The following is an 18,484-nucleotide window of genomic DNA, read 5'->3' as shown; positions in this document are numbered from 1 at the left end:
TGCCTGGCCAGTAAAGTCCCAACACCCTCCACTGACAACTTACCTCCTGTCTGCTACTGGCTCTTTGTCTGCATCACACATTTATAGTTTTGGTAAATTGTACCAAACATAAGGGATTAGAGGGAGGATGTATTCACATTCTGTTGAGTTTATGTGTTAATGTTGTGATCAATATTGATGATTGTTAATGCAGCATCCCTTTGGTCTCCAAGTGCGATTTAGTTAACTTAAGTTATATCGATGGTAGACGGTCCCTCATCATTGCAGGATGTTTTGAACAGTTATACGCTCAATAACTCTCCCCCCATGAATACGAGAGCAACATGCATAAACAACTGGTCTCATTTTGAACATAATCTAAATATTTGTAGACCTCATCAAGGTTTTACAATTTGCATCTATCCCGTGAGACTTTAGAATGGCTATCCAGGTTAAATTTACCAGAAAAGTTATGAGTGCATTTCCAGAATTTTATGGTTGTGTTAGTATGTGTGTCAAACCTGGGTCAGATAGCATTTGCAAATAATTATAGGTGTTTGTTTAACTTGCTGGAAGTTCCAGATGGTGGGATTGCTGCAGGATAACTTGGTGTCAGTTGAGTATTAGATAGCCCTTTTAACTCTTTTTCGCAATGTGCAATCTAATGAGGCTTGTGGCACACTGGGCAAGTTAAAGCAAACAAAATATGTTTGGCAAAAAGTGTTTGACCCTGGACTGTAGTGGTATTGTATTTGTAGACAGTGTATGTATCTGTTTGTGATTAGATCCATTATATGACTGAGAAGATACATTTAGCATTAGAAATAGTACTTGATTTAGAGTTTTGGGAACATTGAGACCAAGCTCACTGTCTTAAACGACTGTTTTTCCTTAAAGGCCTTGCTGAAGCTGTTTTAAACGTACTTTCCCATGCATTCCATCTATTTCTGTGTGTATATGTGCGTGTGTAAGCATCTGCCATCATGAAATAAAAATCTAACGACGGATCTTCATGCCTGTTTCAGTGTCTTAAATGTGATTCCCCTTGGGATTTCACTGTTTGGCCGCTCAGGACACTTTGAACACTTGTCAGTTCTCACCCAGTAAATAATATTTGTAATCCTTCAGATGAATATAGTTTATGATTCAGTTCTCAGTGTTCTCAAGCTAATGTGGATCCTGAACAGACTTCCATTTTCATGCTCTTTCAGATCTTCCTTCTCCAGCTAAGCTGTCTCAAAAATGTTATATATTACCACTTTATACGGAAATTTTTTGAAATTCATCATGCAGTGTATTTAATGTAGGTTCTGGATTGTAAAAGTGTTAGCAGGTTGTCACACAAGGATTTAGGATACATACTCCACTTTGAAAAAAAAATATTTATTTTCATTTTCTGCTAAGAGAGCTATTGAATTTTCCAAGAAAAAAGCTGTTCAATTGCTCCATTCGCATACCATTGAATATAGCTGTGTACGAATATAAATACATCTTTTCTGTGGCTGATATGTTTGTCTTTTTCTTTTTTTGTTTCTCTTAGGTGTAGCAGAACCCAGCCATGCCGCTAACAAGTAAAGGGTCAAGACAGAGGGCTTGGGTCAGTGGACCCTGTGTGTGTTCAAGTCTCTGGCAATGGAAGACACTCATTTATTTCTGCATCGTCCTTGTTCTTGTTCAATCTACAACAGTCCTCGGAGCCCTGGAACTCCAGCTGGACGAAGAGCAGCCGGCAGGGACCATTGTTGGGGACATCAGTGCTGGGTTACCGCCTGGTGAAACTGCAAGTCTTTATTTCATCTCAGAACATGAGGGCACAGGCGTAGGAAGCGATCTGGACATCGATGAAACCACGGGCATCATTACCACGGCACGCCGCCTCGATCGTGAGGAGAGGGACCACTATAGCTTTACCGCTGTGACAATGACGGGAGTCACTATAGAGGTGTCAGTCTCTGTCAACGACATCAATGACCACGCACCTGTGTTCCCCAAAAAGAAATTGAATCTTAAAATCCCAGAGCACACTGCAGTGGGGACAAGGTTTTCCTTGGAGCCTGCGACAGATGCGGACAAGGACCAGTTGACAACCCAAGGTTATACTATTCGAGAGGGCAACGTAGGCCAGGCATTCAGACTGGAGACCAAGAGAGCTGCTAACAAGGTTCTATATCTAGACCTGGTGGTCAATGGACCTCTGGACAGGGAGAAACGCTCCGCCTACACCCTAGTTCTGGAGGCTTTTGATGGAGGCTCCCCCAGAAGGATGGGATCCATGACTGTGGAAGTGATTGTGACCGACATCAATGATCACGCGCCATTCTTCAATCAGAGCAGATACCACGCTATCATCTCCGAAAGTCTCCCACAAGGCAGTAGCATCCTACAGGTTAGCTCAAATATTGTCAGTTTTCAGATAGTGACTTTTGTGTTTAATAAAAGTTCTTGCTTCTGTAAAACCAGATTCTAATTGATGAGTTTGACTTTCTTAACTTTGCAGGTGTTTGCAACAGATGAGGATGAGGGTGATAACGGACTGGTCCTTTATGAAATCAACCGGCGTCAGAGTGATCCTGACCGCTACTTTGTCATGGATGTCAAGTCAGGGGTCATCACTCTGAACAGGCCCCTGGACTATGAACTGAAGAGGGTCCATGAACTTGTTGTCCAAGCCAGAGATAATGCCAGCCACCCTGAGGTAATGCATTGTAGTTATGCATTACAGTGCATTAATCTTAAAGTGCTATGTGTTTAATGCTGAGAAGTTATACAGTACATTGTTTTGTAAGATGGTTTCCTGAGGGATCATTGTTTGGCTAAAGGTCATATGAGTTTAAATAGATTTTACTTTGTATTTCATGTCAACGCAAACCCCCAAATTATCTGTGTCCATGTGTGGGAAGGAACTGATCTCCCCAATTTGTAGCAAACATTGACTTCTCGCAGCATTTACTCAAAAAAGCTAAAGAAATACTTCTGGTACTAGAAAGTTTGGGTGGACTAAATAAGTTCTTGTACTGAAGATAGTTTGTTTAAAATTGAATTCCTATACGAAATCCCTGCTTTTTGAAAAAGTATATGCAAAATAATGAGCTCCGGTAGTCCCACTACCTTAAAGTGATAAAAATCGTCAGGGCACGAAGTAACATGAATTATTCACTATTTTTCCCAGGTGACCAATGCCTTTGTGACCATACATGTACGTGACTTCAATGACAACCAGCCAACCATGACCATCATCTTCCTCAGTGAGGACGGTTCCCCGAGGATCTCAGAAGGGGCCCAACCAGGACAGTACGTAGCTCGGATATCTGTCACCGACCCAGACTATGGAGAGTATGCCAACGTCAATGTGTCCCTCGAGGGGGGCGATGGGAAGTTTGCTCTTACCACTAAGGACAGCATCATCTATCTGATATACGTTGACCAGGCCTTGGACAGAGAGGAGAGGGATTCCTATGACCTCAGAGTTATGGCCACAGACTCTGGCACGCCTCCCCTCAGGGCCGAGTCATCTTTTACCATTCAGGTGACTGATGTCAATGACAACCCCCCTCTGTTTGACCAGCAGGCCTACAGGCAGACTATTCCTGAGGTTGTCTACCCTGGCTCCTTTGTTCTACAGGTGACTGCCAGGGACAAGGACCAGGGCCCCAATGGGGACGTCCGATACAGCCTCCTCAAGGGCAAAAGCTCTCACTCTGACTGGTTTTCCATTGACCCAGTCACAGGGATCATTACCACAGCAACCGCTCTGGACTTTGAATCGGAGCCGACACCGAGTGTGACCGTTGTTGCTACAGATAACGGCCGGCCGCCACTGTCGTCCACAGCAAAGGTGGACATTGTTCTGCAGGATGTAAACGACAACACACCTGTGTTCTCCAGCAACTTCTACAATGCCTCCATCAAGGAGAACACCCCAGCTGGGACCTGCTTCTTAGAGGTAAGAGAAAAAAAACATGAAGAAGTTTACTCTCCAGCCTTCTTTTTCTCTCTCAGTCTTATTTTTATCCAGCTCTCTTGTACTCCTTGCCTCTTTATTTGGTTAAGGAACTGCTGTTTTTAATTCTCATGGTGCTCAATCTTGCGGCATATTGGCCAGAGCACTATTGTCCTACTAGTGCAGCCAAAACCAAGTATTCACTGTCTCCCTTGTCCTCTCATCTCTTTCTTCACTCTCTCTCTCTTCACTGACACCCTCCCTTTAAGCCCCATCTGATTACTCCCCTGGCAAAAGCCTGATTTATATATCCATATGAATGCGTCTGGAAATCAAAGCCATGTCCAAAGTGCAAAGCTGCCTTAAAGTCCTATTTCAGAAAAGGATGGTGAACTTGGAAGTAGTGATGCATTGTGATATGATTCTTAGAATAAGTGGGCTATGAGAGGAGAAGTGAAGCCACTCGACTTGTTCATTTAGAGACGAAAAGGATTTATAAAGTTAGGATAAAAAGAGAGAAAGGCAGAGAGGGAGATTCAACCTACATTCCTGAAGCTGCCTTGGTGAGATTTACTCTGTGATGGTATGTCCTCTCTCTCACCTCATATGGTTGCCACGGTAACCAAGCGTAGGGCGAGCCCTTGGTATGGGTGCGCTATCTCGCGGCAGTTCGGCTGTCTTGCTTTTATCTTGTTACCAGCTGCTATTATGTGCAAGGAGGACCTCTCCTGTGAAACGAAAAAAAGGATGACTGGCTGTTTGTCTTCCAGTAACTTGGCATCGTGCACAACAGTTAAGACCAACTGTTTTTACAGGTTGGTTTTACCCCACTGCGGTGGGGTGGATGAGGAAAAAGGGAAACATTTCTGTGTCTCAGCACTTTAAAGGAAAGTCTGCCTCTAGAACTTAAAAGGTTGGGTCTAATAAAAAAGACTTTGGCCCCCCTAACATACCAACCCGACTGAAATTAGATAAATAGTTTCACATTTTTGCAGGTTCATTTAACATGTACTTGGAGAGGATGGCGTGTTGGTATTCTGTGGAAACTGGCACATGGGCCTGCTCTTTGGGAAAAAGAGGAGACAAGGGAAGTACAGACAGGGCTATGAGATGCAAACAAAATAAAAAGGTGGATGATAGGTGTATTGACCTGTGGAAGGATTAAGAAAAGAAAAACAATATGTGGATAAATTCATCTGTAGCCTGATTTGTTTCAGAGGTGTCTTAACAATCACAGATAAAGCCTGTCTTTTGCTGAATTATCGAACCCTGTAATTTTCTCCTAATTAAGCTAATCGGTTGAAATACTATATCCCTCAACCAACTAAATCAACCGCCTGGACTTCGATTCCAGTGGTTGCAACAGTTGTAATCAACTGTTAGTCGTTCTTCTAATCCCAGCCGGCAGTTATTCTGGCACTAGGTGCAGGCGTAATCCCATGCCAGACATCACGGGTGGTTTTCCAGTATGCCAGAGAGAGTGAACAAGGCTTGATTTGCTCATTCCGGCACGTTCCTCAAGGCTCGCTCCGGCCGAGCCAAGATTTTCCGGGCGACAGTCTCCCCCAGGCAGCCATTTGCAAGATAATAGTAGTTGAAGTAAACTTTTTCACTGGGCCAATGGAATATGTGGCTACTCAGAACACACACACACGCACACGCACACACACACACACACACACACACACACACACACACACACACACACACACACACACACACACAGATGCTCTTAGACCTGAGATTATAGCCCTGTGTATGTCGTTCCAGATTTGTTCTGTATTTCATCCATATGCTTGCCAACCAACTCTCTCAAGAGCTTCTGGAACATTTCATATTTTACCCTGTCAAGATAGTGACACAGTGAACAATTGGGTCAGCTGGTCCAGTAGGCCAAGTTTACACTTTGAAGGTTTTTTGGCAAGACAACCAGGCTGCGGGGTTTTGTCACGTTCATAACAGAGACGAGATGGAGGCAGAAAGTTCTCATAATTGTACCAGTATTTACAATAGATAACAATCACTATTTGGATTTAAGAATTATTATACTGGCCTGGCTGGCTCTGGTTTAAATTTGGACATGGTTTCAAAATGAGGGGAAATCAGCTAATGTTTAATTTCTAAACAAGTAATTTCTATACGTATATGTTTCTCTTGATGTCTCTTTTTCTTGACTCCCTTTCCAGTCTCTCTCTCACTCACACACACAAACACAAACACACGTGCATACACACACACACACACACACACACACACACACACACACGCAGAGACACGCACACACATACAGCAATCGTGGGTCGGAAGTTTCTTATCAGTTTGTCTTCTATAGTAATCTGTAATGCACTGCTCTGTTTATGTAGCCGCGACACAAAGGAGTTATTTATTTCTCAGTTTCCCTGCTTTCCTCTTCCCCCACTTCCTTAAAGTGTTTCCCAGGCAGGAGAGGTTATGGTGCCTCAGTGTGTGTTAGTGTGCAGTGCATGCACATCCATCTGATTCAGACTCATATCCTGAGAAGGTAGAGATCATGGGAACAGTGTGAACTTCTAGCATATTTTAGAGTGGAGCATTTATATTGTTTAAAAACTCTTATTTGAATGCAAACAATCATCTGATCTGGGCAGGGCATGTTTGAATGAGTCCTAATGCCAGAGTTGATATGATTACTTTCAGGTGTCTTACTCTTTACTTGGGTATAAGCTGTGCTTTTCAGAGTCGATGTACAGTATATATTCCTTCCTGTGTGGGTTGTACCTTGCAGAGTGTCATTCAAATTCAATGACATGCTCGCTTCTAGCATGACCTGACCGCTGGGATGCCACTGCTGATCTCAAAAGTAGTGACAATGCACGCTCTGGCCAAGGCTGAAATGCAATACCATTACACATGAGCACAAGCTACAAGAAACGTTTGATTAAAGCAGAAAAACATGGAACACACTTCAAATGGAATACAAAAAAAAACAGAGGGAAAAGAGTAAATAAATTGGTTGCGATAATTGAGAAAAAGACAGCAAGACAGAGAGTAAGTTTGCACGTGCGCATATTTGCACATGTGCATATGTGCATGCCTGTGTGTCATAAATCTATGTACGTGTACTTGTGTACACTATAGAAGCCAAGAAACGTACTTCCAGCAGGTGATGCCTCTCCCCCGTGATGTTCAGCATGTGTTTTCCTGGTCAGGCCTGTTAAACAACACTCCATCATCTCGACAGACACACAGATGTGCTCACCTGGGAGAAGTACAAAAACATAGGAGGATGGCTTCCTGGCATTGCAGTACAACAGTATAATTGTGCTGCACTGTTGTAGAGCCGAGGTTTGTGTTACTAGAATTATTTCACCAAGTGTTTGAATAATTGAAACTGAGTCAGGCCTTCTTGAAAGCAGGTGAAATTTACTTGCAAACAGCATACAAGGGAATCAACAATGTACCTGGCTTGATACATGGTTGAATACATCGAATGAACAGTGTACAGAGATTATATGCAAGAGAAGGTGGTGTGTGCGCAAACACACCAAGTTTGTGTGTCCAGCCCTTGTTTTGCTGGCGAAAGCAGAAACATTTTAATTAGGCAGATATTCCCAGAAATTCATCTCAGCTGGTGTTATCCTTCATACAATGTCTGATAACAGAATATGGGGAGTGAAACTACTGTGCACATGAATGCGTCATACCTCTGTATGTGCCAAAATCTTATTAGGCAGTTTCTTCTTCAAGGCTAAACAACAACTTGTAGCAAAACACTTTGGAGTTGAAACTACTGGGACAAAGTTCAACAGCCAGAAAGCATGTATTGTGCATTAAAATATTATACAATAAAGCAAATTAAATTCTGTTAACAGTTTGACACCACAGTTTAAAGAGGGAATACGTTTTGAGAATCAAAGAGAAATAAGAGGAGGGAAATTAATAGAAAACATGAGTGAAACCTGGAAGCCACACTAGGGGTCCATAGAGGCTGCTATCACTGGGGATACAATGTCATTTAAGTTCATCATGTGTGGGTTGAACTAGCAGGAAGGAGCCATTACATTTAGAGGGTTGACGCCCAAAGGACCAAATGAGACCTAGATTATGATATACAGTACGTCGCAAATAAAGTTGACACTCTGACCTAAGACTTGTGCAAGAGAGGTTCAGCAGTGGTTTGTGTTCTTGGGAGCACAGATGCACTCAGTAAAAGGAATTAAACTATTCTCATTAAATAAGAGCTGGACATTTGGAGACCATGGCTCTCTCCACAGTCAATTTCATGGACATCTGGGTACTCTTTATATTTGCCATGCACCAGAACTTTGGTTAAATCTGGCAAGATCAAATTTTTTTGACCAAAGTGTCACACAAGAGCAACATGAGTGTGGTGTGAAGATGACTGAAATAGAGCATGGGCTTCTTTTGACAGGTGGAGTTTGTCCTGCTAAACCACAAAAAATATTTAAATAAACACAGCACGTTTGCCTGTCAGAGCAATCAGCCCTTTTGGCGCGAGGTCCGAAATCTGTGACCCCGTGGCTTCAATCTACATATATGGCTCGATATAGGAAGACTAATCATATTTCAAAACAAACATGATTGCACTGACCCTGAGACTAATCCAATGTTTTAAACCAAGATAGCCAGAGACACAATGTGACCCATTGAAAAACAGGAAGATGTTCATCTTAAGCTTCATGCAACAGCGCACCAGTCTCTTGATGGTGTTGCACTGAATCCAGCCCCCCATTGAAATCAGAGCCAGACCAAACCACAGCTTCCACTTGGAGCTTGCACGCTCTCCTCCAGCCCAGACTCACAACGTACACACTCCGGTTTTTATTAAGCTTGCAAATGTGAAATTTATTGTCCGCTTGATGTCTTCCCTCCTGATTGTACTCAAACAGTGGCAGCTGTGCTTTTGATACGGCCCTGCTCTGTTGAAACTTAATCTTGTGTGTTTTAATTAATCTGTCAGTGTGTTTAACTTGCTAGGAATCAATAGCTGAGTGGAGGAAGCTCGCAGGTTGGGGCGATCGCTGTCACCACATGCCTCGGTTGCATCCAACTAGCGATCAGCGATGACAAATGGTTGGGGTTCAGACACAAATTTCAGATTTGGTGAATTGTTGCCTGCTGTTAACAGCTGGCTCCTGTTCTGACACGCTCTCTCTCTCTCTCTGGTTCTCTATTTCTGTGTCTTTCTCTCTCCGACTCACTCATCTCTCAGCTGTCAAGCGATGTTGATGGGATGTGTGTGACAAGGGATCAGGATGGCGTGTCAGCCATGCGAGCGATTCGCATAACATCCATCGACACTCACTGAGAATTTATCACCTGTTGGCTACCGGAGGCTCAGAAGTATTGAAGGAAATCCATCCTGGTTTTACGCTCATTTCCCAAATGTTCTACATAATGAGTTGGGCTTTATTTGTTAGCAAAGGTCTCTACTCATGAGAGCATTTTTTTCCGAATTAGGTTAATGATTGACATTCCCATTGTACGAGCCCTCTGTTTTAGGCCATGTAAGGCCATGTATGGCTGTAGAGTTGGTAATGTTGGTCTGTAAGTCGTTTGGTGTGTCTGTGCACCACTTTGGTCCAGAATTTTGCAAAGACATGAATTGTGCCCATTCATGAATCCTGTTGACTTTGGAGATCGCCTAGTTTTTGTAAGCGCCTCCATTAGGGTTGACATTTGTTGTTTTGACAGCATTTTTGTATGGGTTTCTAAAACATTGATTGGCATACTTCACATTCAAGGAATGTCGAATACATGCTAAACTGATGAAACCCTTCAGCATCAGCTGTGCCTTGTGGTTAGGGCTAATTATTAACTGTTAGCATCCTGTCATGCTAAACTAAGATGCTGAACATGGTACTCTATACATTACCCTGGCTTAGTATGCGCATGTTAGCATTGTCTTTGTGAGCATTGTTTGCATGCTGAGCATTGATCTTACGTACAGCCTGGGTGGCTATACCAGGGCTTTAAACTTTAATAATTTTTCCAGCAAATAACCATTCATAAAATTTGTATTCGGTAACTGTCTGCATTTGGTTTCAAATACAAATACAAGTTGCTCTTCTTCTTACATTTCAGACTGAGGAGTTCCTCAAGGTATGTTGGCCTCCTCCAGTGGTTTATACAAATGTCAATTTAAGCAATACTCTTGGATCTGAATAGGTAATACACACTTAATGTTACCCTCAGAAACTGCAGCATTTGCCAAATCTACCAAGACCTAAACTGTATAGTCTATATATCCCATCAGTTCAAACCTTTAACACGGCGCCAATTTGGCACCAGTTCAGAGCCCAGCTTCTCAGCTGATCTTGACAATATCTCTCTTTCTGTTAGAATATTTTCAGTAGCAATCAGCTTCAAAATGTTGAACACTTGATCAGACAACACTTCTTTGGTGGGTGTTGGGTTCTTGCCCAGGTTGGGTTTTCCCCCCACTCAGAAGCAATAGTTTTGTTTCCATATCGCTAGCAGTTGGCATATGCTGTGTTTTAAACCTATCAGATTGTCCATTCATGTGTAATCTGACTGGCCAATGCCTCTGTGGAGAGGATGGCCACACGCCTCATTAAGCCCAATGCTCTCTACCATATGGCAGTGAGGGTTTTTTTTTGTTCTCTCACTCTCTCCCTGTCTCTCTCCAGTCTGACTTGTTTCTATTCCATTTCTTCATCTCATCTGTTAGTGACTATCTCGCTTTCCATTCTTTTTTTTCTTACCTTTTTCTACATATGGCTCTACTAGTGATTTCAATTTGATCTTTCCCTCTGCTGTTTTGAAGGAATCAATCTCCCTTCAATGAGTGAGACCATCAAGAATGGAAAGTATTTCTTTGCTGTGCTGCTTGCTTTGTTGTTCAGTTGCTCTGAACCCCAAAGCTTTCATCATTATATATATTTTAAATAAAAGAAACCTGAATTCAAAGAACAACTCTCCATCTGTTGACCCTTTTTGAGACACTCATGCCAATATAATGAATTGTGATGCATTACTACACTATATTGCAGAGTGTTGCATCACCTGTTTTTTCCAACCAACCAAAACCCAACTATTAAATTAACAAATAAAAGAAAGGAACAAATCATCAAATTCAAGAGGCTGGAAATAACATTTGGGGTCACAGAATTACTGTTGCAGATTAGTTTTCAGCTTATCAATTACTTGAATTTTTGTTTGAGCATTACTCAATAGAACTAACCAAGAAACTCTATTGGCTGTTCTTGGCTCAAATGCACAAATATAATCCAAAGTTCCTGAATATCAGCAAATTAACCTTGGGCATAACGGATCAAGCTGTATTGAAAATATATTTCTGAATCGTAGAGCTTCCTTCTTCTTGGGTGCAGCGAGTTTCTTTCAACAGTTTGAAACCGACAAAGTGGACACGTTTAGCTTTTTGCATGAGTGCAGTTGAGATAGCTCGACTCGAGATAGCTTGACTCGGGAACACACAGTTATCAAACAGCTGCAGGCACATGGAGCCTCCCTACACATTCTGCGCAGACAAAGCTGGATTTGTATAAACACAAATGAACACTTTTTGTCTGTCTTTTCCCTGTGCCTATCTCTCCATGCCAGCTCTCCTGGGCTTCTTTAGTATTGTGTTTCCTTTCAAACTTGTCGCGCCTGTAGACGCTCTATCTCTCTCTCTCTCTCTCTCTGTCTGGGCTTCAATGTTGTCATTGCCTCATTTCTTATTGCTAACATCCTCTTTCTCACTCCCAGTACACTATAGGATTTGAAAGCGCCACACGGTCACGCGTTGTGATTGAATGCACACACACACAATTTGCACGCACACACCACCACACGTGAGCGGCAGGTGATCCTGAGGGCTCTCCACAGTTCAGTTGGTCACACTAATCTAATTTCATGACACATTGAGTTAAGTTGGTGTAAATTAGAACACTTCCTGTGTTTCTCCAGATTGTATTTTCTTTTGGGGGGGTTCCGCAATTTGGGACAGCAGGTGGTCAATAAGTTAGGGGTGAAGGGCGGTGAAAGCACTCGTTTCCCAGTGTATCAGATTCTGTCATTGCGGCTTTACAGAGAGAGATAGTGTTGAAGTCGCAGTTGGTCACTTAAGTGTTTTCTCTCTTGGGTGCTGAGTTTGTGTCGTAGTGTGCCAAGGGATGTGAATGATTTGAAGTCATTTAACTCATGATGTTTCATTCATGTTGCCTTTCTTTTGCACTATACCCAAGGGCATAACTATTAATTGTTGTTGTGTGTGGGTGTGAGTGGGTGGGTGTGTGTGAGTGTGTTAGCCTCGCTAGCTGCTAGCTGGCTGACTCTGTTCCTCTGGTAGTTGTGTCTGTCCCAGCTCTCTACACACTATTTATTATCCTCTCTGGGGTCAAAGACTGTGCAGCTTCAGATATTTGTTTTCTCAAATGAATCATCCATTTAATCATCCCACTTGTCCTCTTCCCTTTTTCCCTCTCACCTCAGGAACTCAAACGTGGAGAGATGCTGAGAGAAGCGCGAGTGGGAAACATTAGTGCTCCACATCTAGTGTTGCGTTTACGGTGCCAAAAGACACAGCATTAAACAATACAGCAGATCTCTGCCCGGGTCTATATGAGATCACAGAAATGGCACCGGCTAACAGAAAAAGCATTTTATATTCAATATGGTCCACATCATGTCTCTCGCTCTCTTTACGTCTCCCAGATGCATTTCTGTCATGTGTGCAGCACCTCATATTGTCTTTTCTTTGGACTTCAAGTTTTATAAGGATAGTTCTCACCATGAGATGTCTATTAAAGGTTACAGCAACACCAGAGTGAAGGAGAAAGTTTCCACTACTCCAGACCAGAGCGGAATCCTTTTTAAGAGAATCTCTTACTACTTCCCACCTCCCCTGTATTTGATTGTGTCTGGTTTCACTGGTTTTGTACATGGGCTGAATTTGGGCATTTGACTGCATATACAGTATATATATATATATATATATATATATATATATATATATATATATAGTATATATAATGTGCACATTTGTGATTAAATAACATTAGATATAGATGTTTAGATTTCAGTTAATCCATGTATAGAGAAGGAAAGACACGCCTGGCAACCCCTGAGGCTTTGGCTTTAGGGATAAAAACCTCCGAAAGAGTCGGACACTTATTTCCACTGTGGGCCTCCGTGCATGTGAGCGTACACGTGTGTGTTTGTGGTCGCTGGCTGTGGTCTGTCAGACAGGCCTGGAAGGACTACAGGAGTGGAAATAGCTTCACTGTTTGCATGGGCAACTGCTGCTGTGACTTGTTTCAATGAACTGTGCAAGCCGCTAGGGGCGATTCGACGGCAATGAATGACAGAGCGATGACAACAAATGGAGAGGTGATCGGAAAGGGGATAAAAAATGTCGGAAAAAAAGAAATCAATTGAGACTAGAAGAATGTGTTCATGGAGCTTAATTTTTTGACATTTTTTTTCTCCATTCCCAAGCTTTTTATTTTCCTTCCAGAAGCAGTCCCATCCCCAGACGTGCTCTAGAGGTTCCCCCGTACTGTAGCCCTTTGGACTCAGTGAACCCATCCATGCAGGACAAGCAGAGTATTAGTTTAATAAGCAGCCTTGACATGAGGAATAAACCTCAGTCTTTTTCCCCCTTTGAAATCGACTACCAGCTCAGTGTGTGGGTGGGACTTTTTTAGAAGCTATACCACTGTGCTTATTGCAGTCTAGTCTATCCTTCTTATAAATTTAGGAAATACTGGTTGGGCCAAGGTCTAACATATCAGTCATGTCTTCAAAAATATATATGCAATATCCTTTTGATTGAACACTGACTCACTGTAATATTTGTAAAGCTACACTGACATTAACACTAATAATATACCTACAAATACATGCCTTGAGTTTGCCGATCATCAATAACGGCTTTGATTATTTCTCTAAGCACTCGAGTTTAAACATTTTTGACAAGGCGTTTCGGGGGTTTGTACCCTGCTCCATTCAAAATTTTGCTTCAGGCCACATTCAGCCTCTTCAGGGTGGTCTATCTTTTCCTAACCAACCTTCCTGTAACTCAGGATTCTTCATCTTGCCTGTCGCTGTGCCCTGTGCCGTTTTTTCCAGCCTGTAATTTGGTCAATGCTCTCTTAAAGGACTATGACGGAAAGCTTCTTTTTTGTTGCTGTTGTGGGAGAGTGTGCCCTGCAGTCACATTGTGCATAAGGTGTTTGTGTTGGAGTTGTTTGAGGACTCAAAATATGAATCTCTTTGACATGAAACAGTAGTCGCTATGTGTTGTCATAACCTCACACTGAGTACATTTACAGGCATTTGGCCTCGGGCGATAGGTGTTGGCTGAGGTTAGGTAAATGGTATGATTTGGCCTGTGTTCTGTCCCGCTGCTGAAAGTGATTTAATTTTTAGAGTGAGGATGTGTCAGATTTAATGTCAATTTAGGGAGAAGCAACATTTCTGGTGCACGTGGCCCAAATTCAGCTCTGTGGTTTTGGATCGGATTTACTGCGGCACCACATACCCCGGTGTGTAGAGCGCAGTTTGGGAAGTTCTTTATACTCCTTGGAATAAATCTCTTGGTTTTGAAATAACATGTCCATCTTACGGAATTTAGCAGTAAAAAGTGTTGGTGGATGATCTACTCAAGTCAAAGTGCACAGACATGAGGAAGAAAAGCAGACAAGGTGTTTATTGCCGTAGAGGAGAACTGACCTGTGACAGAGATACATTGCCGCCACTTGTCTGGATTTTAGGAGAAATCACACCCTCCCCGCTCCCTTTTTGCTTGAAGATGTTGCTCTGCTCCTACTAAAATGGATCAAAGGAATTGATGGAGGGAGGGAGTTGCACCAGCAAGCCATCTTCAAATGTGAACATCTGGTGTCCTAGCTGCTGTCACTCAACGCAGCTTAATGTTTTCACATCACGGCTCAGCAGAGCTGGACTGTTGTGGCAAGTGGGAGCAATTGGTGGGTTGGGAGATGAAAAGGGATCCAGTTTTCATTGAATCTGATGTCCTGCTCATTCATTTTCAGTCAGATGAGAAGGGGGTGGGGGGGGGTTGTTTTGGTTCATAGCCATGTCTCAATAAAGGAGATTGTGCAAGGAGGCCATTTGCTTTGGTTATTCATCTGAAGCATCCCAACTACACCTCATGTCTAGATAAATATATACACATCAGTACAAATGGACCCACATATTAAAGGCCACTCACACGAGATGCATCTAAAACTAAACCAATAAAACAGATAATATTTGAAACAGAAGCTAATAAAAGCTGGACATCTTAAATTCTGCATACTGCATACAGCATACATACATACATACATACAAACATACATACATACATACATACATACATACATACATACATACATACATACATACATACATACATACATACATACATACATACATACATACATACATACATACATACATACATACATACATACATACATACATACATACATACATACATACATACATACATACATACATTTCACAACTGCGTACACAAAACACCATCTACAAATTTCCGTGTAGCATCTGAATGGGTTAGACAGTTTTTTAAATGGCAGTTGTGGCAGGTGAAGTGTTGTATCATTTATATATTGTGTGTGTGGAAGAGACGGTAAAGAGAGACAAGTCGTTTCTATGTCTGCTAATGGTTGTACAATGTCTTCCTCTCAGGACTCTGTGTCTGGATTGCGAATGGAGGAACCCTCTTCTATTGGTGATGCACGGTCTCTCTGTATCTCCGCCGAGGCAGACATTTGTATCTTGGCCAGCGTCCTGCTCTCTGTTGGGGAATATCAATTTAGGAAGCTTGGAGTGCTATCTGATGTTGTCAAGGGGTGTTCATGCATAAGAAAAAAACACTCATACACATACACACACAGACATACATACAACATTTAAGCATGCCCTTACGTACAAGTTTCCCAAAAACACACAGACACTTACACATTGGTAAACACCCACGCTCCAGGGGACTATTACAGAGGAGCTGCTTGATTGCAAGAATCTTGGAGTGCCGGATCTGTAGCCCTAATACCGGATACAAGGGGCTAATGTGAATCCATCGCGAGGGCATTTTTCTCCTCTCAGGCCTTTGTTTCTTATGGTAAATGGTAAATGGACTTGTATAGCGCTATATCTCCATTTATCTTATCTAAAGAATTGTTCTTTCAAGTCATCCAGATGGAGAAACTGAGATCACGGGAAGTGCAGAGCAGATGATACTGCTTACTTTGTGAATAACGTGTAACACAATGTACAATGTACACCGCATGTTGTAATGGAGCATGGGATGACGGCAATGAGACGCAAGGGTTGGATCCTGACCGATCACAATCAGGGCAGTTTGGTACCTTGCCATGTAATGGAATTGTATTTCCCTCCATGAAGCATGATCCTTAATGATATTTAAAACAATTTTATAGAGCAACAGTATATGTGTGTACAATTTGCAATTTAATGCTCAATATTTCATTTTTAAGAGCTAAAGGTATAGTGAAAATGTGGATAATTTGGTAAAGGACAAAGGAAGTGCAGTACTTTTTAGACAGAAAGCGACCGTACAAAACAAAACGAAAGAAGTGGGTGTGATGAAAAAGATGGCTGAATGTGGTGTGAAAGCATGAATGTAGGATGCAGCGGAGGTGCTGATGGTTACCATGACAATGATAGATGTAGAAGGGGGGAGGCGGGGGAGGTGGGGCCGAGCAAATTCATCACAGCTTACGCACGCCTGTGTGTGTGTGTGTGTGTGTGTTTATGTGTGTGTGTGTGTGTGTGTGTGTGTCTGTGTGTGAGTTCACCTCTGTCTGTCTAAGTACGCCCTTGAAACTAAGGCTATTATTCCCTCGGATACCTTGCCTGTGCACACATACTTTATAAAAATGTAGAGCAGTGCAGTGGAGGATTGGATGTGGAGCAGACTGGTGCTGGGCACAATACATCTTTTAATGCAGAGGGAAGGAGAGAATAAAATAAATAAAATAAGAGAAATATTTATTTTTTATTCTTCTTTACCCCTAGGCAGCATTGTGATTCTTTCCATTGTTAACAGCATTATCGTCTTTCGCATATAGACAGAGAATTGTATCGCACAGCTCCACAAGGCTGCTCTATACAAATTCTATTGTTAGATGATAACGACTCATATGAGAGTCTGTCTTTGCACATTGAAAACGACCAAGTGAGAATGAGTGCAGATTGGATTTGGTGTTCTTGTGTGTGTGTGTATTTGGGAAGGAATTTTCCATTGCATCCCAAGGTATATTTCACGGCTGTCAAGGGAGAGAGTGGGGGTCATGTTATTTTAACTGGGCACAGAGAGGAGCAGACAGACTCTTCATATGAACACTCACCCACGTGAAGGATGATGGCCATTACTTCATACAGATAGCATGTGTATGCGTGCGGGTGCGTATGTGTCTGGTGGTGGGGGGGAAGCGTGATGGCTTTCAAAGGACTGGAGCCATCGTTCAGCGGTAGCCATGGTAACAGGACTCTCAGGACCACAGGGAGGTAGGAGAAGGAAGGAAGGGAGGGGGTTGGATAGAGAGGAGGAGGGTGACAGGGGGAATTATGGGGTGTGGGGTTTGGGTCTGCATCTTATGATAAGCGATGATGTCAATCTGCACCTCCACAATGGCAAGAAATGGAATGTGGTCTGTTTTTTCTGACCACATGACAAATGAAAGTACCATTTCAAGGTATTTAGGATTAAATATGTGTAAAGGTGAAGGTCACGTAAAAAGGCATGACTTATAAAAATAATTCACAATGAGAATCATAATGGCAAACTAAAGCTAACTGATTGGGTCATATTTAACACACATAAACTAGTTTGAACTTTTTTATCCCCTTCAACTTGTGCTTTAAAACTGGACACAGATTTGCACAAAGTTGTATCTTTTTTAACAGCCTCCATAGTTCCTTAAGCGGGTACTGAGTCATTAGCCCAAAAAGAAACTTCAAAACACTTCTTTATCTAGCTCTATACCAGCAAACAGGCCCTGCATGCTGCATAGCTCTCCTGGTGTAGGAAAAAGTGCTGTGTTTGCTGCGATTTGTTTGTCTAGCATAATTTCATGCACATTTGCAGAGAAAGATAATGTGTGTGTGTATACGTGCGTAAGCGCTCAGCTTCGCTTTCCCAACACCCCAACGTGTGACTTAATGCAAGGTTAACGATCCTCAGCCTGCTCTGAAAAGAAACATCATGTGCGGGTTTTATATGCATCACCTACAAATCCCCTGTGGTCGGCCGCTGCTTTGAGGTAAACTGAGGTAATGCTACTTTTCCACAACTGTAAATACTCAAGGCAAGAGCCAGAACTGACTGGCACAGCAGTATAGGTTGGGCCTAGTGGTTTGAATTAGTAGAAAAAAGCAGATTCAAGTTTGTTCTCTTTTCTTGCCTGCTTTCACTCACGGCTCCTTTCTCTCTTCCCTGCTTATCTAAAGTGACGGTTCAGGTTCGCTCCAGCTTTTTTATGCTTCTGCGTCCACAATACTTCCACTTCTGTCTCTTTCAATTCCGCAGAGAATCTTTGACGAGCGCACACA

General features: G+C 42.4%; 1 protein-coding gene across 1 annotated transcript in view; it reads left to right on the top strand.

The window, feature by feature from the left end:
- The window catches only part of dchs1b (dachsous cadherin-related 1b), an 86,025-nt gene that overhangs the window by 12,502 nt on the left and 55,039 nt on the right, over positions 1-18,484 (top strand). Inside the window, exons 2-4 of the mRNA XM_080041534.1 lie at positions 1,520-2,365; positions 2,477-2,674; positions 3,149-3,922. Coding sequence (XP_079897660.1) covers positions 1,538-2,365; positions 2,477-2,674; positions 3,149-3,922 — 1,800 coding nt within the window. The 5' untranslated portion in view covers positions 1,520-1,537. The remainder of the gene's footprint in view (positions 1-1,519; positions 2,366-2,476; positions 2,675-3,148; positions 3,923-18,484) is intronic.

Source organism: Ammodytes marinus, assembly GCF_949987685.1.
Source record: "Ammodytes marinus genome assembly, chromosome: 14".
Taxonomy (NCBI): domain Eukaryota; kingdom Metazoa; phylum Chordata; class Actinopteri; order Uranoscopiformes; family Ammodytidae; genus Ammodytes; species Ammodytes marinus.
This window is presented reverse-complemented; position numbering and strand designations above follow the sequence as displayed.